Raw genomic sequence first — 24,251 nt, forward strand, 5'->3', positions numbered from 1 at the left:
ACCTTCAGCATAGAATTTCTTCCTTGTAACAGACACACACACACACACACACACAAACACACACGAACTCTGCACTCTTCCCTTATGTGATGGACATATAATCCTATAATCCAAAGATTTACTATCACCACTTACCCCATGTGTAATTTACTTATGCATTTGTTTTTCAGATATCCATTCACTGTCTTCAGACTTTCCCTCTAATTTTTTTTTTGGTTCTTTTTTTTTTTCCGGAGCTGGGGACCGAAACCAGGGCGTTGTGCTTCCTAGGCAAGCGCTCTACCACTGAGCTAAATCCCCAACCCCTTTTCCTCTAATTTTAATGGGACTGTAGCCTAATGTCACTGTGGCTGTGTTAAACAGTGATCAAAAACAACTTTAGGGCAGGAAAACCTTATTTAGCTTACACTTCCAGATCACAGGGATGATTTAGGGAAGCCAAGGCAGGAGACTGGAGGCAGGAACTTAAACAGAAACCATGGAAGAATACTCTTTACTGGCTTGCTTTTGTGTGTACAACTCAGGACCACCAGCCCAGGGATGGTACCACCCTGGCCTAGGCCTTCCACATTAATCATTAATCAAGGATTAATTAATCAAGGATTAATTATTATCAAGGATTATCCACAATCTTGCCTGCAGGCCAATTTTATGTGGAATTATTCTTTTTTTCTTTTTCTTTTCTTTTTCTTTTTTTTTTTTTTTTTTTGGAGCTGGGGACCACACCCAGGGCCTTGCGCTTGCTAGGCAAGGGCTCTACCACTGAGCTAAATCCCCAACCCCTGGATTTATTCTTAATTAAGGTTTCTTCTTTGCACATAACCCTTGCTTGTGTCAAATTTGCAGAACGCTAAGGCCTCAGAGTTCTTGTGTGCTTCGAATATGCACTGAAACTTCAAAGAACTTGGGAGTTTTCAGGCAGATGAAGATCACACCCTCATGGTAGATGGCTCTGTACTTTTCAAATTTATTACAAGTATTAAATCAAAGCTCCTAAGTGTATCTCAAAATTGCTGACCTTCAAATTCAAGCATGTAGGACGATTTTTTTAAATATTAAATATGAATGATTATATTAATGTATTAATGATCATATTAATATAAAAGTGAAAGAACACTATAAAGTAGGCACACTTTTTAAAATGATGCTGACTACAAATAAATCTAGAGCAGTATTTTCATTTGTCAAATTACCTTAGCCATTTATCATTAAATAACTCATGAGAAAGTATTTATCGCTGGTATTACCATATAATAAACACTCGACAAAGGTTAATAAATGTCATTGTAATTATGTGCAAAACATTTTAGACCTTACATTGCCCCCCCACCCCGCCCTGTAAATAGTCATTTTGTTGTTACTTTAACGGTTTACAACATTAAAAAATTAAAGGTCACTGTCTTAAAGATAGCTTTTAGCCTTGTTTTTGCTACTGTCATTAAGTTACAATGCAACCTTTATGTTTGCTGGGGTCAATGTAAAACAAATAACTAAAAACAGATATAAAGTGTCTAACTCAGAAACCCTAGATACTAGCTCTCAGTCTTGTCAGAGAGCTGCTAAAGGGAACATTAAATGTTTAAGCTTACTATGACAGAGACTCCCAACTCCTAAAAGTGACTCCCCCACCCCCACCACAAGATCTCCAAGAAGATTTGGGCACAGTGACAAAGGACTCTACCTGGATTGTGATATTATATAATAAACACTGAGAAAGACTGCTCCATTGCCTCACGTGCTGCCAGGGCTGGGCCTATACTGTGGACAGAGGTCACCAGGAGAATTAAATGTCTCATATTTGTTGTGTTTTATAAAAAAGTATATAAAAAAAGAATCTAGGGATATGTTTGGTAGCGGTGCAGTAGGGCGCAGGGAGAAGGTGGTGCCTTTGCGGGCCCATGCTGAGGCATCCCTTCCCTGTGAGATACCAGCCACAGGACAGAATTTATTTAGGGCATGGGGAGAGAGAGAGAGAGAGAGAGAGAGAGAGAGAGAGAGAGAGAGAGAGAGAGAGCGAGCGCTCGAGCGCCGGCCCTAAACACGTGGAGAGATGGGGGAGGGGAATGGGGAGAGAAGGGACAGAGGGGGAAAAGGGTAAGAGAACAAACAAGAGAAAAGAGAGAGGAAGGAGCAAGCAGCCCCTTTTTTACTGAGTCAGGCATACCTGACTATTGTCAGGTAACTGTGGGGTGGAGCCTAGAAGGAATGCTAACAATATTGCCTAAGACAGGTGAGTCATTTCTCCCACATTCCTTCTCCACAAGAAAAAAAAGCCACTCATCTGGGCCTGATGCCAGATTACCTCTGCCTAAATTGTGATGGAGTCCACAGGGACCTGGGAAAACTGTTTAGGTAGTGGACTATAGGCCCACCTCTGTCATTTAAATTAATATGGCCTCTAGATTATACTTTATTCTTCCCAGATCTCTGATTACATTGACAGCTAAGCTAATTGCAGCTTGACAGCTAGAAACCAGACCTCTAGCTCCTTAGCCCAATGTAATCCACCACCATATTGGCTCATTAGTCTCTTCTCAGAAAGGCAGACAGGTTTGCCTTGCTGGTAGTCTTTAGGATAAAAGATACACAAGTTTCAAATGTAACCTTTTGATGTAACCTTCTGCTACTTCCTTGTCTAAAAAGTCAGTTTGTAGTGACTACTCCCTTTCACATCAAAGTAGGCTCCCCTCCACATTGCCTGTTATTCTCTTATACTTTTTCTTTTACTTTATCACAATTTGGAACTCACACATCTAGTATGAAGGACATATAAAGAATAAATGCGTAATGAGTATTTCTGAGTGGATTAATTTTTATTAAGTGACATATTATTTACATGTGTCTCCAACCTATGTAAATAATGTTTTCTTTTTTTGAGATAACATGTTTGGACCCATAGACCAGTCTGGCCTCTGTTAAGTCTCAAACCAGGGGACAAAAGGCTAACATGCCTATTTAACATTCCGAAGTGGACCTGGCCAAACAGGTTCTCCCAGCATCCCTTTGTCCTGACCGCTTACAGGGCCCTCCAGGCTGGCATACTCCACACCTTTCCCTAAACTTCTCCAGTTCAGGGGTTGGGCTGCCCTTCCTTTTCCTTCCCATCCCTCTATAATCCGGCCATTTTTGTTACTACTCTTCCTTGGGCCTCCAGGCTGATATACCTGGTTCTTTCCTCTTCCCACAAGGCTCTAAGTGGACCGCTCAGGACTGTCCCGTATGTCCCTGCCTCTGGCTATGCTCTCTTGATTTTATCTATAATAAATTTTCTCCTCCACCACACCTAGAAACATGTGTCCTTTTCCTTTTGCTTCTTTTTTCATTCAGCCTCCAACTTTCTGTGTAGCTAAGGATGAAACTGAACTCCTAATCCCCCTTTATCTCCTTACTGCCGAGATTTGTAACCTTTCTGGTAGGAATGTAGTACTCTAAAGAGATACATGTGCTCCTTCCTTTCACTGTTAGACGATTACAACCATGGTCTCCAAGAAATTGGAATCTCTTCCTGGCAATCTTCTGCTGGGAGAAGGAGCAAGCTGAAACCAGATGCCAGCCAGAACTGTGACTTGTCTATCTGGGAAGAAAAAAAACTCATACAGTTCTACTAACTTGTTAGACCACCTTGTAGGGCCGACTGAAGTCTAGATAGGGTGGATCACATCCTAACCAGGGCTGCTTAGTTACACAGGCCCCTTCCCCTCTATTTAAACCTAATCTTCATGTTAGGATCCAGAAAGATGAACTTTGGATGTGGAGGGTCACTGGACCTCTTTGTTTCTTTTTTTTTTCTTTTCTTTTTTTCGGAGCTGGGGACTGAACCCAGGGCCTTGCGCTTGCTAGGCAAGTGCTCTACCACTGAACTAAATCCCCAACCCCCTCTTTGTTTCTTTAATCTGCTTTCTCTCCCCTCCCCTCCACCTGCTTTTATTCCTCTCTCCCAAACTCCAGTCTCCAGTACCACACAGATAGGCTTCCAGAGTTGTACACATGTTCAGGATCAACACTGGCAGTCTTCAGTCCTTAAACATCTAGGAGAAATAGCTACAGAGGACATTTTTTGCACTCACTACCAACAGTCACACTTGGACAAAGAGAATACTTTGCTATCTCTCTGAGCCTCAAGGGCTGGGACACTTTTTCCTTGGGGTCTGAGGCTTGGTCCTTGATGTGGCCAACAGCTGTTAACAACACACACCCACTCAGAATTTCATCCACTCAGGGCTTCCTCCCTTTCCCCCGAGTGGCGGGGTGGGAACTATGCTGGATACTTCGGGGGTCCGCTTATGTCCTATATTCTGGTTATCTCAAGGACAAAATCAGCTAGTACAAACATCCAGAGAAATGCAGGCTCCTCTTCTCCCTCTTGATTCCAAAGTAGCCAGGGACAGGGAAATTGGGGAGGTTCCGTGGCAGGAGAGAGCAGAGGGCTTTGGGATCATGACCCCTGGGACAAAAGCAAGGTCAGTCACCATCCAAGTTAGAGCTTGCTAGGGAAAAAAGACAAAGGTTGTCAGGGAACAGGGGCAGCCTGATGGTGTGGGATTCTGGAAGAGGAAAGGAGGCCTCAGGCATCAGTCCTGCTGGCTTTGGGTTTTGCTCCTGGCTTTGGGTTTTGCTGCTGGATAGAGCAGACCCCACACTGTGTATCCCTGGAGCAAAGCCTCAGGAGGAAACCAACATTGCATGCAGATCTGGGAGACCCGGGGTGGGGTACCAGGCACTCCAGGGCTTCAGCTGGGTGACACCAATGGGCTTGAATGTTTTCAGGCTGGGGTTGGAGACCCTCTCCTCCCCACTCCTTTGCTTGGCTGACTTATCTGCAGAGGTTTCAATCACTCCATGTCCTGGCAGGCTTAGTAAATGACATCACCTTCTTTCAGGTGAACAGCAAGAAGAGCTCACTGTTGTCTGTGGGAGAGCAGGGACTGCTGCTCCTCTTGCCCTTGTAGACAGCTCTCAAGGGAGTGGAACTTGTCATCACTGGGGGTGTGCAGTCCTATTGCCCTGCCACCAGATGCCTCAGTAGCTTTTGGTTCCAGTCTACTTGGCTCTGTAATTTTCTTATTGAATCCTGGTGGCTTAACTTAGTTGGTCTGGTTACCTGGCCGGGGCTCTCTCCCTATCTTGGGTAACTTGATTACAGGTGTGTACTACTGTGCGGAGCTGATAGGGAATAATTTAAAACACGTGCATTACCTTTATTTATTTGTTTATTTCTATACAGGGGTGGTGCATGTGCTATGTTGAGCATGTCACGGGTTGGAAGACAACTTATAGCAGTTGGTTCCCTCATCACATGGACCCTGGGGATCGAACTCAAGTCATGAGGCTTCCATGCTGATGCTTTCACCCAATCTGCCATTTCCCTGGTTCAGAAAGTATACTCTTTGTTGCATGCTCGCAGAACCTGAAGCAGATTAGAGAAAACAAAATAATATAATTTAAGCATTTCAGACATCTTGAGGTCCTGTTAAAAGAAAATATCAAAGTTATGACACTTCAGCTTATCTAAGCATTAGCTCTTCATAACAGCATCAAAACGATGTCTGGTAAAATGAGATCAGATTTATCTATAATACTTGGTCCATTGAGAGTATTAGTAATAAATCATTTTCCCCATCGTCCGATGACCCAAGCAGTGCTACAGCTTGCTATTGTTTATTACAGTCCATTAAAACACCAATCCCAAGAACCCACGGTTATGACGCAGATCTGCAATCCCAGTTTATCAGCTCAAGGTCATCTTCAGCTATTTAGGGAATTCTAAGTCAGCCTGGGCTACTTGAGACACTGTCTTTAAAAAAATCCAAAATAAGGGCTGGAGAGATGGCTCAGCAGTTAAGAGCACTGGCTGCTCTTCCAGAGGTCCAGAGTTCAATTCCCAGCAACCACATGGTGGCTCACAACCATCTGTAATGGGAGCTGATGCCCTCTTCTGGTGTGTCTGAAAATAGTAACGGTGTACTCATATACATAAATAAATAAACTTAAAAAAAAACCAAAATAAACCCATCAAATAAAACTTCACTTCCTTTCACAGCAAAGATAAAAACAGATCAGTGTCATCTATTGATTAGCTGATTGTTTATCCTTTTTCCTCTCTAAATCTTGATTGTCTATCATCTATCTATTGCTGACTTGGAGCTCCCAACCATCAGTCCTCTTGACTTTGGTGAACTATTATGCCAGGGCTAAAAGGACACTTCAAAGACGACAAGGTTTCCCTGTGAAAAGCTGTTCTTATTGCAAAAGGCTCATATGAACCAAGAGCAGTGGACGTTTATGTCGTCACAGGAAAGATTCACACTACTCAAACTATTTCAGTTAGATGTTCGGGGTGTCTCCTTTTTCTCAGTAGACAAAAATTACACTTGGCAAGTTTCCACGCCTTTTGATAGATAACACCTGTGCTACGGGCAAAGGTGTAAAGCATTGACAACCACGTGGGGCCTCGGACAGCCCGCAGGCTCTACGCCTGAAGCGCTTCCGACCTCCGGTAGGAAGGAGGGAACGCCCTAGCGAGTGGAGTTTTCCGCCTTTCCCAGCCGCGTGTTACACTCCAGCGTGCCCCCATGGACTTCCGCCTCCTCCCCCTGCTGTTTCCCCTCCCGAGCCACCTACGTCACATCCGCTCCAGTAATTCCGAATCTGGAACCCGCGCGATGAAGAGAGCGTTTGTGACCGTCGGGACCACCAGTTTCGACGACCTCGTCGCTCGTGTGGTCGCCAACGATACGGTTCAGGTGAGTCGGGCTGGGCGGCGGGCGGTGGGCCGCTGTGGCTGTTTGTGTTGCCGCTTAAGCGCTGCTGGCCTTCCCCGGGAGCAGCTGCAGGCTGAAAAGGAAACTCGGTTACTGTGGCTCCGGTACCGCGGAGCCCTGGAGCCCAAAGCTCCGCCAGCCCCCCACCCCACCGTTTCTTCTCCCTCGGTCTTCCGCCTCTCCTCCCGACTTCAGTGGCCCTCCCACAGCCTTCCTCCACAACTGTCATGCCTCCCTTCGCAAGTCTCTCCCTGCGACTCCCGTCTCCCCACAGTCTCTCTCCACCACCGAACCTCCTCAGTCTTCCTTAGCCCCCTGAGCCTCTCAGCTGGGCCTTCTCCCAGACTCTCCCCGGCCTCTCCTACTTCTATGTCTCGCTTCCGTGGCTCGGCCTCCTCAAGCTTTGTCAGACCCCTTGGGACCCCAGGCCGCGACCTCCCACCCTCTCTGGCCAGTAAAGGGTTTTTGCTCGTGGCTCATCTGTCCGCGACCCCCCGCTTCAGCCCCTCCAACTGGGAAACAGGTTGCTCTGAGGCTCTGAGGTCCGCTGACCCCATCCTCTTAGGCCTTTACACCTCCCCACCGACGCCTTGGCCCGCGACCCCCATTTCTTCCAGGCCGCAACCGGCTCCCCCCACCCCCCGCAGTGCCTCAGTCCGCGAGGCCCTACCCCCGCAGTGTTTGTGTGGGCGACCTCTAAACCCCCTTCCTTGCTGGTATCGGTTTTCCCTGCAGCACCGAGGTCCACGCCCCCCATCCCTTGGCCCTAATGGTTGCCCTTTAGCGCTTCCGTCCACCGTAACTCCCACGCCCCCCCAGTCTGGTGTTGCCTAGTGGCGGCTTGGCTCTCGACCTCCTCCTTGCACGCTAGTAACAGGTTGCCCCGTGACACCTTGGCTCGCGACCCCTCCCCGAGGGCCGGTAACGGGTGGCCCCGTGACACCTTAGCTCGAGACCCCCTCCCCGCGCGTGGGTAACAGGTTGCTCCGTGACTCCTGGGCTCGCGACCCCCTCCCCGCGCGCCCGTAACGGGGTACCCCGTGACACTTGGGCTCGAAATCCCCTTACCGCGATGCCTCGGCTCGAGCTCCCCCCACTTCATCCTTCCCTTGGCTGGTAGCACGTTATCCTGTAGCACCCAGGCTTGAGATCACTCCCAGCAGTTTACGGGTTGTCGGAAAGCGCTGATATTCGACTCCTTGAGCAGGTAAAGAGGGTCTTTGCCTCCGGGTGGCTCCCGTGGAGACCCCCTACTGCTTTGTAGCAGTCTCAGCTCTACTGGTGGAACCTAAACAAGCCCTTCCCTTGGTTCCCGCCCAGTCCTCAACTCCTTCTCATTCCAGGTACGTTTTCTCCGCGCTCCACCAGCTGGTGGTGGGTAGTGAGGTTCCTTGGCGGTGCCTGGACCGGGGGAAAAGGGTTAATTTTGAGAAGTAACTGGTAGGCAACAGATGGCTTTCACATGGCTGGCTGCTGCTTTTGAGCTGCAACTTGGGGGTGTTGCTTGACTGGTGTTCTCGAAAGAATTACTTTAAAAGCGCCGTGTTCTCTTATTTTCCTGTTTTCAGATACTCAAGAGTCTGGGTTACAACCACCTTGTCCTACAAATTGGTAGAGGCACTGTGGTGCCTGAGCCATTCAGTACTGAGCCATTCACTCTGGATGTTTACAGGTATAAGGAGTCTTTGAAAGAAGACCTTCAGCAAGCTGATCTTGTCATTAGCCACGCAGGTAAAGTATCTGAGAATCTTGGGGTTCTGTGTTTTATAAGAAGCAACAGATACTTTTTCATATTGAATTCTCGAGGGCTAGATATGTAATTCAGTTGTAAGGTACACGCCTAGCATGTGCAAAGCCCTAGTTCCAATCCTTTATACCACACTAAAGAAAGAAACCACCCGTAGTTACAGCACCTGAGGGGAAGGCCAGTCTGGACTACCTAAGATCCTCTCCCCAAAATCTGTAGGTTAATTACACAGAATAAATTCACCACAGCCCCCATTGTAATAGAATTGTTTGACTTACTTGAATATATCCATTGAGAACTTTAGGAAGACAGTAGGCTATAAAGTTATTTTAGCCCGGTTTTATAGTAGGAAACTCTAAGCACAGAGGGAAAAGATACTGTATGCAATAATCATAACATTGTAAATCTGAAATAAGTATTTGGGCTTAGATTTGAAGGACATTAAGCCTTTTCAGTGGTAGGATTGTAGTTGTAGAAATTGCCACCTATTTATCTTTATGGACTGGACAAATGGCTCAGTAGTTAAGAGCTCTGACTGCTCTTGTATAGGGCCTAACTTTAATTTCCAGCAACCACCTGGGGGTGGGGGCTCACAGCCATCTGTAATGGGATAGGATGCCCTCTTCTGGTGTGTCTGAAGACAGCTACAGTGTACTCATCTACATAAAATAGATGAATCTTAGAGAAGTCATTGTCTTTTTTTAATACATCTGTTGAATATATATAAATAAATGTAAATAAATACAGTAACATTTTCTTTATTATGTAGCCTATGGTAATAAAATGAAAATTTTATACTTAAAAATGCATTCAGAGACATAATCATAGATTTAGAAAATATCTTATGTTTTTTTTTTTCTTTTTCTTTTTTTCGGAGCTGGGGACCGAACCCAGGGCCTTGTGCTTGCTAGGCAAGCGCTCTACCACTGAGCTAAATCCCCAACCCCTAGTATACATTTTTATATCAGTGTGTCTGTGCATATATGGATACATGTGTATCTATCTGCATATATGGATGAATGTGTGTCTATCTGCATATCCATGGAGATCTAGTCTTGGCTTTCTTGCGAATGACACTTCAGTGGTAAACACCCTCATCCGTGTGTGTGTGTGTGTGTGTGTGTGTGTGTGTGTGTGTGTGTGTGTGTGTGTGTGTGTGTGTGTGTGTGTGCGCGTGTGCGCGTGTGTGCGTGTGTGCGTGTGTGCGTGTGTGCGTGTGTGCGCGTGTGTGCGTGCGCGCGTGTGCGTGCGTGCGCGCGCGCGCTGTCTGTGTCTTTTGTAGTCTACCATGTGGTCTGGGACCATTTTGAAATTCCAAATGTATTTTTAAACCACCTTTTCTTGTGTGTGGTATGTATGTGTGTATGATGCATGATGCATCTGTGTGAATGTGTTGAGGCTTCAGGTAGACAATAGGTATCTTACTAGGTTCTCCATTTTATTTATTTTTTTTGTTTTTTTTTTGTTTTTTTGTTTTGTTTTTGTTTTTGTTTTTGTTTTTTTTAGGGGTTTCACTATATAGTCCTGGCTTGCCTAGAATTCATTATGTAGGCCAGTCTGGCTTTAAACTCAGAAGAGATGTGCCAGCCTTGCCTCCTGAGTGCTGGGATTTAAAGTGAGCTTCACTCTGGTCCCACTGTTTTTAAATAAGATTTATTTCTTAATTGTGTGTATTTGTATACCATGGAGCAGTTCTAGGCAGTTGTGAGTTTGACCCAGTCATATTTAGGTACTTTGCAAAGTGACTTTGCCTGTGTAACCCATGATACTCCTACCTCAGTCTCCCATATGCTGGGATTTGAAGAATGTGACATTAAACCTGACCTACACTTGTCATTTGGTTTATACAGTTTTGTGGACTAAATTATTCAAGTTAGAATTAAAACTATAATGATGACTAAATATAAGTTTAGAATAAAAACTATTATGATATAGTATTATAACTTAAAAAAATGCATACCTTTTATTTTTCTAGGTGCAGGAAGCTGTTTGGAGAGTCTAGAAAAAGGCAAGCCACTTGTGGTAGTTGTAAATGAAAAGTTAATGAACAATCATCAATTTGAACTGGCAAAGCAGTTACACAAAGAAGGCCATCTCTTCTATTGTACTTGCAGGTATACTAGAGACTGATCTATTGTTCTCTTGCCTTAAATTCCTCCTTTCCCAGCTCTTATTACCCACCTGTCTAACCTTTTGAAATTTTTTTTTTACGTTTTTCATACTCATTAGTTATGCTTTGATTTTTCTCATCCAAAACTTCTCATTTGTCTGTAGCTTTGTCTGTTTCTTTGCCATGTCTTTTTCCTGTGTTCATGGCCAACTCTTTGTATGTGAATTTGAATGCGTATATATGGGTGTGCAGGTTTCCAAGAATCTTCATTACTCAAGTTTTCAGTGTTTAAAGAAGGTGCATACTTATATTAGTTAAGGGAGAATTAAGTTATTTTGACAGTTTCATATGTATATAATGAATTTAGTTGTCAGTTAACGTTTGACTCTTAGTAACTTCACTGGAATCCATAAATTAATTATATTCATTCATATATTTTCTTAATATAAAGTGGGTAATGTTTTAAGTGCTCAGGGTCCAGTAGCAAGCATTGCATTTATATTATGGTGGTATAATTTCACATGGTGAACTTTGCTACAGATAAAAAGTGATGACATAGCTGGGATAAGAAGAATTAGGTATACCTTAGGAGCAGATATGGGCCTTATGTTTGTAGTGACTCCTAAATTAGAAGAAGCAGTTATATGAAGATGAGAGTTTATAAAAGCCTTAACTTAGCATGAGCTTGGAGTTGGAATACTTAGGAACAGGGAAGGTTCATATGGTAGGGGCATTGTTACCAAGAATAGGAAGCTGGGAGGGCATTGCTCATGTAAGAGTTCTATTATTAATTTATGTTTAATGACACTCCTCTGAAGCTCTTTAAGCAAAGGGATATGGTAAAGGAATATTGCTTTATGAAGTGGATTAGAATTCGATAGGAATTCATCAGCATCGCAATAGAAGCTTGAAGAAAAAGCTGTTTTTCTGTTAGTTCTTCTTTGGGACATTGCCAAAGGGCCAGGTCAGTAATTCCCAGTTGCTTGATTTTAAAAACTTTTCTTATTTGGCATTTTAAAAAAGTAAATGTCCTTATAGGGAAATTAATTTTATGACTATATCTGTATGTTAATATAAAATGTAGAATATGATAAGTGTTTGGATTTTCTATTTCTTTCAGGCATTTGCTATATAGTTGTGCATTCCTTAAATGTGGAGCACTTGTTAAATGCCATGATGTTCCTAGTGGGAGAAGACAGATTCAGTCAATATCTATCCTAGTAATAAAATTAATGGTGTGCTCATCTCTATAATGATGGAGGAAAAGAAATAGTCTTGGTACATAGTGAGTCAGGAAAAGCTAGGAATGGTTCAGATAATTGGTGTATCTACCCTTAGGTAGTTGTTATTAAAAATTGATAACACCACCTTAAAACAGGAACACATCTTCCTAACAACTTAAGCAAATGAATATTTCAAGGACTTATTGAAAAATATTTTCATTCAAAATGTACAGCTTTTCTTTTTGGGGGGGCTGAGGGGAAGAGACTCTCCCAGGCTAACCTTGAAGTCCTGATTCTTATGTTTCAACCTCAAAGTATTTGAGGTTAGTGGTTCCTACATATCTATCTGAGATTATAGATAGGTATGAGCCACTCTGCCCAGCTACTTAGCTCTGATTTTTTTGTTTTTACTATATTATAAAAGAAAACATTTATTCTTGTGACGACATCCTAACTTTTTCTATAGGATGAAAAACCCTGTATGTCTCTGTTTTGAAAACAATCATTTATGTATATATGTGTGCTATGGTGTGCACATGAAGGGCACAGGACAACTTTGAAGAGTTAATTCTATCTTTCCACCCTGTGGGTTCTGGGAATTGATTTGATAATCTCTGGGCTCGGTGGAAATCACTTTTATCCTCTGAGCAATTTTTTTTCATCCCTCCCTTTTTTAATAGTTTCAGAAACTTTATTCTAGAAAAGTTACTCAAATGAAAGTATCAAGCAGATTTATTATATTTTTTGGTGTAGTTCAATCATTTTCCTCAAACCTACATTGGATGGTGGTATGCCTGTTGTAATTTAGGTGACTTAGTTAATAAAGTTTCTGAAGTAATAGTTCTATGCTGTTGTTTAGAACCTTATTTCTGTCTTCTTTTTTTATTGTATAAGACAGGAACCATAGAACCTTATTTCTAATGTGCATGGTAACCAAATACTGATTCATTACTTAACAATTCAAGATAGTTTTCAGTAGAAAGGTTTGCTTGTGGGGTGGAGAGATGGCTCAGTGGTTAAGAGTAATGGCTACTCTTCCAAAGGATCCTGGTTCAATTCTCAGCACCTACATGGCAGCTTATAACTGTTATTCCAGTTCTATGGAAATCTGACACCCTCACACAGACATACATACAGGTAGAACACCAAGGCACATAAAATAAATTTAAATTTAAAAAGTCTTCTTACAGTCTGCATGAATGATGTAGTATAGCCATCCTAGCTTACTTTCTTGTCTGATGCTTAGTGCTTTGGTTTCATTTACTGTTTTTGTAAATATTACTTTATATTTGTGTGGTCCTGGAGAATATTACAAAACAGTATAAACACATTTTCCTTGAAATAACATTTCTGAAACAACTTCATTTGACTCAGATAAGAATGTGTATTCAGTTCTTTCGAACTCTTTGTTGGCAGCACAACTGTTCATTCATCAAATGGATAACAGGCAGCAGATAAGTTATAGAATTTTCTCTCCTGTTACCTGATATTTTTCTTCTTTTGTTTTAGCATGCTTCCTGGGCTGTTACAGTCAATGGATTTATCAACACTGAAATGTTATCCTCCTGGCCAGCCAGAAAAATTTTCTGCATTTTTGGATAAAGTTGTTGGATTACAAAAATAAACTCTCAGTACTTTAAAATACCCCTAAATCCAGTTCATGGAATATGACTAAATCAAAATAAACTGACGACATGTATTTGTAGAACAGTATAAAATCAATATATTTACTATAAACAATATTATAAGGAATTTTGTGGCATGAAAATTACAGTTGCGTCTAGATAATAATTTTGGTAAATGTTTGGGGTTTCCCTAACTTTTGAATATGTAGTGAATCCTGACTTTGAAAACGTAGCCTTCACAGTTTTGTCCTAAAATTTCAAGAAAGTATAAAAGCTGGGTAGTGGTGGCACATGCATTTAATTCTAGCCTTTGGGGCCAGAACCAGGTGTATTTCTGTGAGTTCAAGGCCATCCTGGTGTACATAGCAAGGTCCAAGATAGCCAGAGCTACTCAGAGAAACCCTGTCTCCAAAAACTAAAAACCATAAAACCAAAAAAAATTCCAAAATGTTAATAATCAAATATTAGATTTTATTTTGAATAAAAAATGCTAAAAATGTAACATTTTGGTGAAAAAAAATCAGCATTTGTAGGGTCATTCTCTTAAGAGACAGCATTTTTGTAGAAAAATGGGTTTACTTTGTAGAAGCTAATAGTTAATTTAGAAAAGATCAAAGTAATTGATGGAGTAACTACTTATATCCTGAATAAAATAGATATGTTCACCCTTTGAACTTCTGATCCTTCAAGTGCTAGGATTACAGGCATATGCTACCATTTCTGATATTTGTTCCTCTAAAGTAGACGAGGGAAATTGTTCCGTGAGTAAAGTGCTTGCTGAGGACCTGAGTTGGCATCTTCAGGGTAAATGTTAGGCATAGCAGTGTGTGTTTGAAATCCCTGTGCCTATGATGATATTGGTAGATGTAGGCAGAATCCCTGGAAAACACTGGACTATGGTTAAACGAGGTCTGTTACCAAACAAGGTAAAAAGGAACGGTAGAGCTTGGGGTTTTCCTCTTACCTCCACCAGCTCACTGTAGGACACATGCCTACATTTCACATGACTATATTATACAGATATGTATGTGATAAGGTAATCTTAACAATGCCTGAAATAGAGAATAAATCCAAAAATATAACAGTATGACTTGGCTGTTACTTTTTTTCATTTTTAATTTTTTGTATGCATGGACATTTGTATGCATGTGGAAGTCAGAAGACAATGGGACCATTTCTCTCCTTCAGCCATGTTCCTGGGATCAAATGTGGGTCTCTAGGTTTGGTAAGAGGATGTTTGTATTGACCCATTTCACTGGCCCCCCGCCCTTATTTTTTGGATAGAGGTAGTAGGGCTTGAACCTAGGACCTTGTACATACTAAGTATGCATTCTACCACTAAGCTATATCCTCTGTTCACTTAATATTCACAGTTGCCATCTAGGGCCCCCCATTCTAGGTCTCTGGGACTTTCTAGAAGTACCTCCCACCCCAGCAGGTGCATATTTCCGTTCATTCTGGCCATCTAGGCCTCTCTACTGTCTTCCTTCCATATCTGCTCCTGACAACCTTTCCCCCTCGCCTCTCCAGCCCAGTGCCTTCCGTCTTGCTACCTCCTATGATTATTTTGTTCTCCCTTCTAAGTAAGATTTAAGCATCCTCACTTGGGCCTTGTTTAGCTTCTTAGGGTCTGTGGGGTGTATCATGAGCATTGTGTATTTTTGCTTAATATCCTCTTATCAGAAGATACCATGCATGTCTTTTTGGGTCTGGGTTACCTCACTCAGTGATATTTTCTAGTTCTATCCATCTGCCTGCAAAGTTCATTATGTCCTTGTTTCTGATAGCTGAATAGTATTCCATTGTGTAAATGAACCACATTTTCTGTATCCATTCTTCAGCTGAGGGACATCTGGATTGTTTCCAGTTTCTAGCTATTAGGAATAAGGCTGCTATGAACACAATGGACCACATGTCCTTGTGGTATAGCTGGGTCTTCAGGTAGATATATTTCCAATTTTCTGAGGAACCTGCAGATGGATTTCCTGAGTGGTTGTACCAGTCTGCAAGCCCACTAGCAATGGAGGAGTGTTCTCAGCATGTGCTATCACTTGAGTTTTTCATCTTGGCTATTCTGGTTGGCTTCAGAACTTTTAGGAAAATATATTTAAGATTTTTATTTTATTCATATGAGTTTACTGAAGCTGTCTTCAGACGCACCAGAAGAGGGCTATCAGATCCTGTTGTAGATGGTTGTGAGCCAACATGTGGTTGCTGGGAATTGAACTCTGGACCTGTGGAAGAGCAATTAGTGCTGTTTAACTGCTGAGCCATCTCTCCAGCCACCTTAAGGTTATATTTTTCGGTGCAATAATTCTTTGGTTGAAAGCTTAGATACAGTTTATCTGTAAAAACAGTAAATTTAGAGCTTAGCTCGATGGTGCAGGACTGTAATCCTAGCATTTAGGAGAAGTCACTTCTGCTATATAGTAAGTTTCAGGTAGGTAGTTAAAAAAAAAGAATCAGTCAATGCTTATGATAGTGACTGTAGGTGTACCTAGGTATAGACATTTTACTTGGGCCATATTCATATTGTTTTAGCAGGCTTATTTTTCCTGATTGTCAGTTGGACTAATGTTTAATTTTTACTGATGATAAAAGTAGGTTCCTGAGAAGTACTATGTACTCAGGAAGAAGCCGCTTTGGCCTACAGCTATGTATGAGTGTGAGTAGCCTGCATCTCCATAGTTCAGACTTAATAGAAATTGTGCCTTTATTGTATATAGGCAATAATTTTTTGTTTGTACCTATTTGTATGCATACCTTTGTCTGAGGAGACCGGAAGACAAACTCAGGTTTTATCCTCAAATACCATCTATCTCTAGGATGGTTTCTCACTGACCAGGACTTCATTAACTTGGCTAGAGTTGGTTGGCTACTGAGCCACAGTGATCCCTTTTTTCCACCTTCTCAGTTGTGGTTTACGTCACATCCTACCTACCATCTGTAGCATATGCTTGGTAGGGCACCAGCTCAAGTCCTCATTGCAAAACAAACTAAAAAAATAGCCTTTTCATCAACTCTTCCACTAAGATTTTAGGAAAGGTTTTATTTCCAGACATAGTCTTAATGTTTAACGGGTCTTTTAAAACAACTTTTTTCTCATTTGAAAAATAAGTTGAAATGTAAAGTTTATGTTGGTCACTTAGCCTTATTTTATTAATTTATTTTATTTTTTGGTGACACAGGGTTTCTCTGTAACAGCCCTGACTGTCCTGGAACTCAACTCTGTAGATCAGGCAGGCCTTGAACTCACATAGATCTGTCTACCTTGTCTTCTAAGTGCTGTGATTAAAGGCATGCCCCGCAACCCCCTGACCCTCTTAACCTTTTTAATGACTAATCCCAGAGAATCTATTCTTTAATGCTGAACTGTCAGGACATGTTATATAATTTATCTACCAATTATGCCTTTGTTGTGAGTGGTAATATTTCTGACTATTCCTTTGTAGTATTTTATATTTACCATGGGGTTTAAAGTCAAAGTACTTACTTGACAGAGTTTATCAACATTAATCTGAATTCTATACTTTCTCAGCTAAGAAAGGACTCCAAAGGTGACAATTTGTTTATGAAAACAATCTTTTGCTCTGAGTCCTGCATTTTTTTTCTTACTACTATAATTGTTGTAATCTTTTGGTTTTCTTTTATATAGTCACATTTTTTGGTTACTTTTTTTTTTTTTTTTGGAGCTGGGGACCGAACCCAGGGCCTTGTGCTTTCTAGGCAAGCGCTCGACCACTGAGCTAAATCCCCAACCCCTTTTAGTTACTTTTTAAGTTAAAATTTTTAGTTACTTTAACCTAGGGGCTTTTTTTATTTTTTAAGGTTTTGTGGTTTTTCAGCAGTAGTAATTTTACACTTGGAGTTTCCTTGGTGAATTAGAACCTTACTTAGAGCTCAAACTTGTGATTTGAGTTTGGAGTTGTATAGAAATGCTTTGAGTAGGATCAGTGCTAGCAGACCATCTTAATTGACAGTTTAAGACAGTTACATAGGTTATTAGAGGTAGAGATGTTTGAGAATACAAATGTGTAAACAAGCTAAAAAGCTTATATCTTACTGGTTATAAAAAACAAACTTATTTGAAATATTTCTGAATAATGGTTAAAGTCACTGAATAAGGGGAATTCTGTTTAATATTTTTTAATGGTATTTAGGTTTTCAGGTTATAAGGAGACAAAAATGTTGATCGTTGTAAACTGCTGATGAACAGATTCAGAGGTGACTTGACTAGTCCTAAAAAATGTATAGTGTTTGAGTGTATGTGAGGTGATGTTCTCAGATGTCCTTAGGAATTGGGGGTTTTAGATTTAATGCTTATAATTGGGAGAGAATGAGCTGAAATGGTTAGGAGATACTGCAAGTCTAACCAGTAAACTTGTTACAAGGTTCTGGGGCATAACAAAAGTAGGGGTTTGATTTTGGTTGTAGACACTTAAGAGACAAAGGGAAATATAAAAACAGGTTAAGACTCCAGTCAGGGATGACTAAAAGTACTGTAGCACTCAGCTCCATGCTCATCATGCAGTGCTCGATCTCTAACTGTAAGTTACCTTACTCTCTGGTAAATGAGGTACTGTGGGGAGATTACTTGAAATACTAGGAACAGGTAATGCTGATAACCATAGAGATGGTGACCAATTTTATTATGTATCAAATGACATTTTTCTGGGGAGAGTAGGGAAAGAAGAACAACAGTTGTGGTTAACAGTTGCTAAGTGCCGATGCATTCATTGATGCTTATTCAGTGTACTATACATGTGAATTTATTTAAAATCTCCACAGTAGTCCTAGGAAATAGTTTAATTTTGTCCAATTTTATAGATAAAGGATGGGTCTTTAAGAGTCCAAGCAATGGGCAATAGTCTGGGAATGGTAATTAGAACACAAAATTGTTGGTACACGGTCATCTTTTATTGGTGTAATAAGACAGTGCTGGAAATGAGATCACTATCCCCCAAATTATACATTTATGTTAGTCAGAGATACTGTTTGGGTTTCTACACTGCTAATTTTAAATATATGTTTATTCATTGACTATACATGGAAAAATTCCCATGATTGATTTACCTGATTACAAATATTTGCTATTTTCATCAGAAATTTTTGTATTTTGAAGGTAGTTTCTGGTACTATTTCCTTCACATGTTTTTCTAGGTTTTTTTCGTCATTCCAAAGCCTTTACTACTATATATCTTCTGACAGCTCATCAACCATTCTGTAGGAGCCCTTATTATTGCTAAGGAAGCATTGCGAATCTCTCAAAGATTGTATAGTGTTTATTAATATTTTAGATTCACCTTGAAATAACTTTTTAAAGAAGACTTAGTAATAACTTGTAGAACACTTTGTTATAGAATGGTAGTTTTTTTTTTTTTTTTCCGGAGCTGGGGACCGAACCCAGGGCCTTGCGGTTGCTAGGCAAGCGCTCTACCACTAAGCTAAATCCCCAACCCGCAAGAATGGTAGTTCTTAAAGTGAGCTCTGTGAACTAGTAAGCTTAGCATAACATGTCATCTTGGGAAGGTGTTTCAAATAACAAATAGAGATTTACTAAATCAGAACCTAGGTAAGAGGTACACTTTTAACAAGCCCTGTACTTGAGAATTACTATTTTTACAGGTTTACAGGATAGTAATTTGTTATGGAAAAAAGCTAGTCAGGATTTCAAGTGCAACATAGTTCAAGGACAGTATACATTTATACCTTTAAACATTTTATTTTATGTCTGAGTACACTATTACTGTCTTCTGACATACCAGAGAAGGGCATCTGAGTCCATTATAGGTTGTTGTGAGCCACCATGTAGTTGATGGGGAATTGAATTCAGGACCTTCTTAAGAGCAGTCGGTGCTCTTAACCACTGAGCTATCTCTCAAGTCCCTACATTTATCCGTTAAAATTGCTTTCTGTTACATGGAAATGTAGTCTAATATTTGACCCATAGGTCTTAAAAAATTGTTCCACTAAGTTAACTGTAACATACTTTATCATTTTTGAGCCTTGTATATCTCTTCTGCATATGTCTCATGCAATTTTTATAACAATTTGCAAACATCAAAAGTTTTAGTTCAAATATTTTGTGTTTTATACTATATTCAAGTTCTTTTGAAATCATCTGTAGGCCTAAATGGTGAAACTATTAGAATTAATATATTTATATTAATGTTTATACATTAATATGTTATAATGTATTTATACATTTTAGAGCATAGAGTTCGGATTGAGAGATGGCTCAGTGGTTAAGAGCACTGACTGCTCTTCCAGAGGTCCTGAGTTCAATTTCCAGCAACCACATGGTGACTCATAACCATCTGTAATGAAATCTGATGCCCTCTTCTGGTGTGTCTAAAGATAGCTACAGTGTACTTATATATAATAAATACAGTTTTAGAGCATAGTGTCATATTGACCAGCATGCAATGTGAGATGATTTAGCTCAAGCTAATTTATTCTTTTACCTATTACTTTTATGGTGAAATAAGGGAAAATATATATTATCAACTGCTCATCCTGATGTTTACTGGATCTCAAATATGCCTCTTAACTCTAAAATTTTGTGTCATTTAATTGATTTCCTATTCTCTATTAACTACTCAGGGTGCAGACTCTGGTAACTATTGCTTCTATGCTATCAACTTTTTAGATTCCAAATATGTCATTCATCTGTGCCTTACACTAATGCTCAAGTTTTGAAATTTTTGTTCGTTACTAGGAATGATAGGGTTTCTACTTTTGAAAGATTGCATAGTATTCCATTGTCTTAAACGATATTTTCTTAGTTCTTCATATATTGATGGTCATTTAGATTTTGTATCTTTCTGTGTGGGTGAGTGTGAGTGTGGAGGTGGAGATTGTACCCAGGACCTTTCTTTGCCTGTGAGGTAAGCTTGTATCTCTAGCCCTAGATTTTGTTTGGTAGGAGACATTGCTTACATGCTATGTGCATCTATATTGTCAAATTTCTCACATGTTCCCTTAATTTTGTTTGATAGGAGATATTTTATTACTTAATTGACATTTACATTTGCATTACATTTTATTTCTTAAAGGGCTTTATTTTCGTTTATGATTTAGTCTCAGTAGCTTCTTGGTATCTAGAAGTTTATTTTTGGTTGTTAAAGTAAGGCCATGGGCTACCACCACCTAGCTTTTTCTTCAATACTTATTTTTAAACTTTTTTTTTTCCGGAGCTGGGGACTGAACCTAGGGCCTTGCGCTTGCTAGGCAAGCGCTCTACCACTGAGCCAAATCCCCAACCCCTTTTTTAAACTTTTTTAAGACCAGGATTTTATTTTATTTCTTTTCTTTATTTTTACTGGATTTTTAAATTTACATTTCAAATGTTATTGCCTTTCCCGGTTTCCCATTCTTAAACCCCCTATCCCATCACCCCTTCCCGTTTTTCTATGAGGGTGTTCCCCCTTCCCAAACACCCACCCCTTTCTGCCTCCCTGCCCTGACATTCCCCTACACTGGGGGGTGGGGCAGACTTGGCAGGACCAGCAGCTTCTTCCATTGATGCCCAACAAGGTCATCTGCTACATATGCAGCTGGAGCCATGGGTCTGTCCATGTTTACTCTGGGTAGTTGTTTAATCCCTGGGAGCTCTGGTTGGTTGGCATTGTTCTTATGGGGTTGCAAACCCCTTCAGCTCCTTCAATCCTTTCTCTAACTCCTCCATTGGGGAACTGTTATCAGTTCAATGGTTAGCTGCTAGCATTCGCCTCTGTATTTGTCATTCAGGAAACAGGTATATCAGGCTCCTGTCAGCATGCACTTTTTGGCATCAGCAATATTGTCTGGGTTTTGGTAGCTGTATGTATGTGGGCTGGATCTCCAGGTCCGGCAGTGTCTGGATGGCCTTTTCTTCAGTCTCTGCTGCAAACTTTGTCTCTGTATTTTCTCCTGTGGATATTTTTGTTCCCCCTTTTAAGGACTGAAACATCCACACTTTAGTCATCCTACTTCTTGAGCTTCATGTAGTCTGTGGATTGTATCTTGGGTGATACAGTTTTTGGGCTAATATCCACTTATCAGTGAGTGCATACCACGTGTGACTTTTTTTTTTGGTTCTTTTTTTCGGAGCTGGGGACCGAACCCAGGGCCTTGCGCTTCCTAGGTAAGCGCTCTACCACTGAGCTAAATCCCCAGCCCCGATTTTTTTTTTTTTTATGATTGGGTTACCTCACTCAGATTGATATGTTCTAGTTCCATCCATTTGCCTATGAACTTCATGAAGTCATTGTTTTTGATAGCTGAGTAGTACTCCATTGTGTACACATTTTCTGTATCCATTCCTCTGTTGAAGGATATCTGGGTTCTTTCCAGCTTCTGGCTATTCTAAATAAGGCTGCTATGAACATAGTGGAGCATGTGTCTTTGTTATAGGTTGGAGTATCATTTGCATATATGCCCAAGAGAGGTATAGCTGGGTCCTCTGGTAGTACTCTGTCCAGTTTTCTTTTTCTTTTTTTTCTTTTTTTTTTTGGAGCTGGGGACCGAACCCAGGGCCTTGCGTTTGCTAGGCAAGTGCTCTACCACTGAGCTAAATCCCCAACCTCCTGTCCAGTTTTCTGAGGAACCACCAGACTGATTTCCAGAGTGGTTGTACCAACTTGCAATCCTACCAACAGTGGAGTGTTCCTCTTTGGAACTCCTTGCCAGTATCTGCTGTCACCTGAGTTTTTATCTTAGCCATTCTGACTGGTGTGAGGTGGAATCTCGGGGTTGTTTTGATTTGCATTTCCCTGGTGACTAAGGATGTTAAACATTTCTGTAGGTACTTCTCAGCCATTTGTATTCCTCAGGTCAGAATTCTTTGTTTAGCTCTGTACCCCATCTTTTTTTTTTTTTTTTTTCGTTTCTTTTTTTTCGGAGCTGGGGACCGAACCCAGGGCCTTGTGCTTGCTAGGCAAAGGCTCTACCACTGAGCTAAGTCCCCAACCCCTGTACCCCATCTTTTAATAGGCTTATTTGTCTCCCTGCAGTCTAACTTCATGAGATCTTTGTATATTTTGGATATAAGCCCTTTATTAATTGTAGGATAGGTAAAGATCTTTTTCCAATCTGTTGGTTGCTGTTTTGTCCTAAAAACTGTCCTTTGCCTTGCAGAAGCTTTGCAGTTTTATGAGGTCCCATTTGTCGATTTTTGATCTTAGAACACATAAGCCTTTGGTGTTTTGTTCAGGAAAATTTCCCCAGTGCCTATATGTTTGAGACTGTTCCCCACTTTCTCTTTTATTAGTTTGAGTGTATCTGACTTTATGTGGAGGTCTTTGATCCACTTGGACTTGAGCTTTGTACAGGGCTATAAGAATGGGTCAATTTGCATTCTTCTACATGCTGACCTCCAGTTGAACCAGCATCATTTGTTGAAAATGCTATCCTTTTCCCACTGGATTGTTTTAGCTCCTTTGTCAAGGATAAAGTGACCATAGGTATGTGGTGGATTCATTTCTGGATCTTCATTTCTATTCCATTCATCTACCTGCCTGTCTCTGTACCAATATCATGCAGTTTTTATGACTGTTCCTCTGTAATACTGCTTGAGGTCAGGGATGGTGATTCCCCCAGAATTTCGTGCAATTCTTTATACCTGGCAACAACATCTATTTTTCATAGTTAAATTTTGTTTTTTTCCCTATTTGTGATTAAAATATTGCTTTTGAGGGGTAGTTGTTTTAGAGCCAGCGTCCCACTATGTACCTCTGCCTGTCCTGGTACCATGTCGACTGGGCTGGCCTCTCAGAGATCTGCCTGAGTACATTTAAAGGTGTTTGGCACTACTGACTCAAAATTGTCAAATCAATGTGGTCATGTAGTATATAGTCTTTTGAATATGTCTTCTTTCACTTATCCTAAGGCTTCTTAATGTTTTTCCATGTTCTTGTATTTATCAGTGTTTCTTTTTTTTTTTTTTTTGTATTGTTGGCTACAATTTACTGTAGGGGTGTATCAGTTCATGCTGAGATTATTTCTAGTTTTGAGGGATCATGACTGGATAAAGATACTGTGCACAATCATGAGTGGATTTTTGTGTGTATATTTTTCCCAAATTTTTCCTAGAAGTAGAATTATTAGATCAGATGGTAGTTTCTGTGCTTAATTTTTTAAGAAACTGTTAAAATAGGTGACAGTGATATTTCTTGTTTTCACTAGTAACATGAGAATTTCAGTGTTCTGTCTTTGTCAACAATTGGTGTTCCTGGTTCAAGCAGATTTCTTAAAAGTTAGTCATATTCCAAAATATATATACTTGTATTTTATTAAAAATAAAAAAATAAAAATTTGGCCCAAGAGGTTTAGGACAGTGTATATGTCTAGTGTGATCATGACCCTTGTTTTGATGTTGAGTCAGGGATGAACTACAAAAAAGAAACCCCCAAAAAACCTAAAACAAAAAAGAAACCCAAATGTTTGAAAAACATATTAAAAGGTTCTTAATGTTCTAGGCCCCTGAGAAACTGCAAATCAAAACAACACTGAAATACCACATCCTAACCTTTAGAATTGTTTAAATCAAAAGATAGAATAAAATTTGACTCTCCTTTGAGTGATAACAGCATTACCATTTGATTCATGAGAACTTAAAAATGTGTCTGTTTAACAACTTATAAATGTTTATCAGGCTTCCTAATAGTGTAAAATGGAAACAATGAAATTTCTCTTAACTAATAAGTAGATAAGTTACGACTTGAAAGTATATGACAGTGTAGTTGGATGTTGATTTAAAACCTTAGGCTAAGTATAAGAAACCAGTCACACAGGAGCATATAATGT

General features: G+C 40.5%; 1 protein-coding gene and 1 long non-coding RNA gene across 4 annotated transcripts in view; one reads left to right on the forward strand and one right to left on the reverse strand.

The window, feature by feature from the left end:
- Window positions 1-5,192: 5,192 nt before the first annotated feature.
- LOC147998330 (uncharacterized) lies at window positions 5,193-8,518 on the reverse strand. The gene is made up of 3 exons (XR_015646682.1): window positions 7,830-8,518; window positions 6,622-6,834; window positions 5,193-5,407 (listed from the first exon to the last, which is right to left on the reverse strand). It is a non-coding gene; the product is annotated as an uncharacterized LOC147998330 (long non-coding RNA).
- The window catches only part of Alg13 (ALG13, UDP-N-acetylglucosaminyltransferase subunit), an 83,194-nt gene continuing 65,567 nt past the window's right edge, over window positions 6,625-24,251 (forward strand). Inside the window, exons 1-4 of one of the 3 annotated variants that reach the window (XM_087598931.1) lie at window positions 6,625-6,743; window positions 8,434-8,492; window positions 10,484-10,622; window positions 13,351-14,553. In XM_087598931.1, the coding sequence (XP_087455057.1) occupies window positions 10,552-10,622; window positions 13,351-13,465 (186 nt within the window). In that variant the 5' untranslated portion in view covers window positions 6,625-6,743; window positions 8,434-8,492; window positions 10,484-10,551 and the 3' untranslated portion in view covers window positions 13,466-14,553. 3 annotated transcript variants of the gene reach the window in all.

This window comes from Rattus norvegicus, chromosome X (assembly GCF_021556685.1).
Source record: "Rattus norvegicus strain SHRSP/BbbUtx chromosome X, alternate assembly SHRSP_T2T, whole genome shotgun sequence".
Lineage (NCBI taxonomy): Eukaryota > Metazoa > Chordata > Mammalia > Rodentia > Muridae > Rattus > Rattus norvegicus.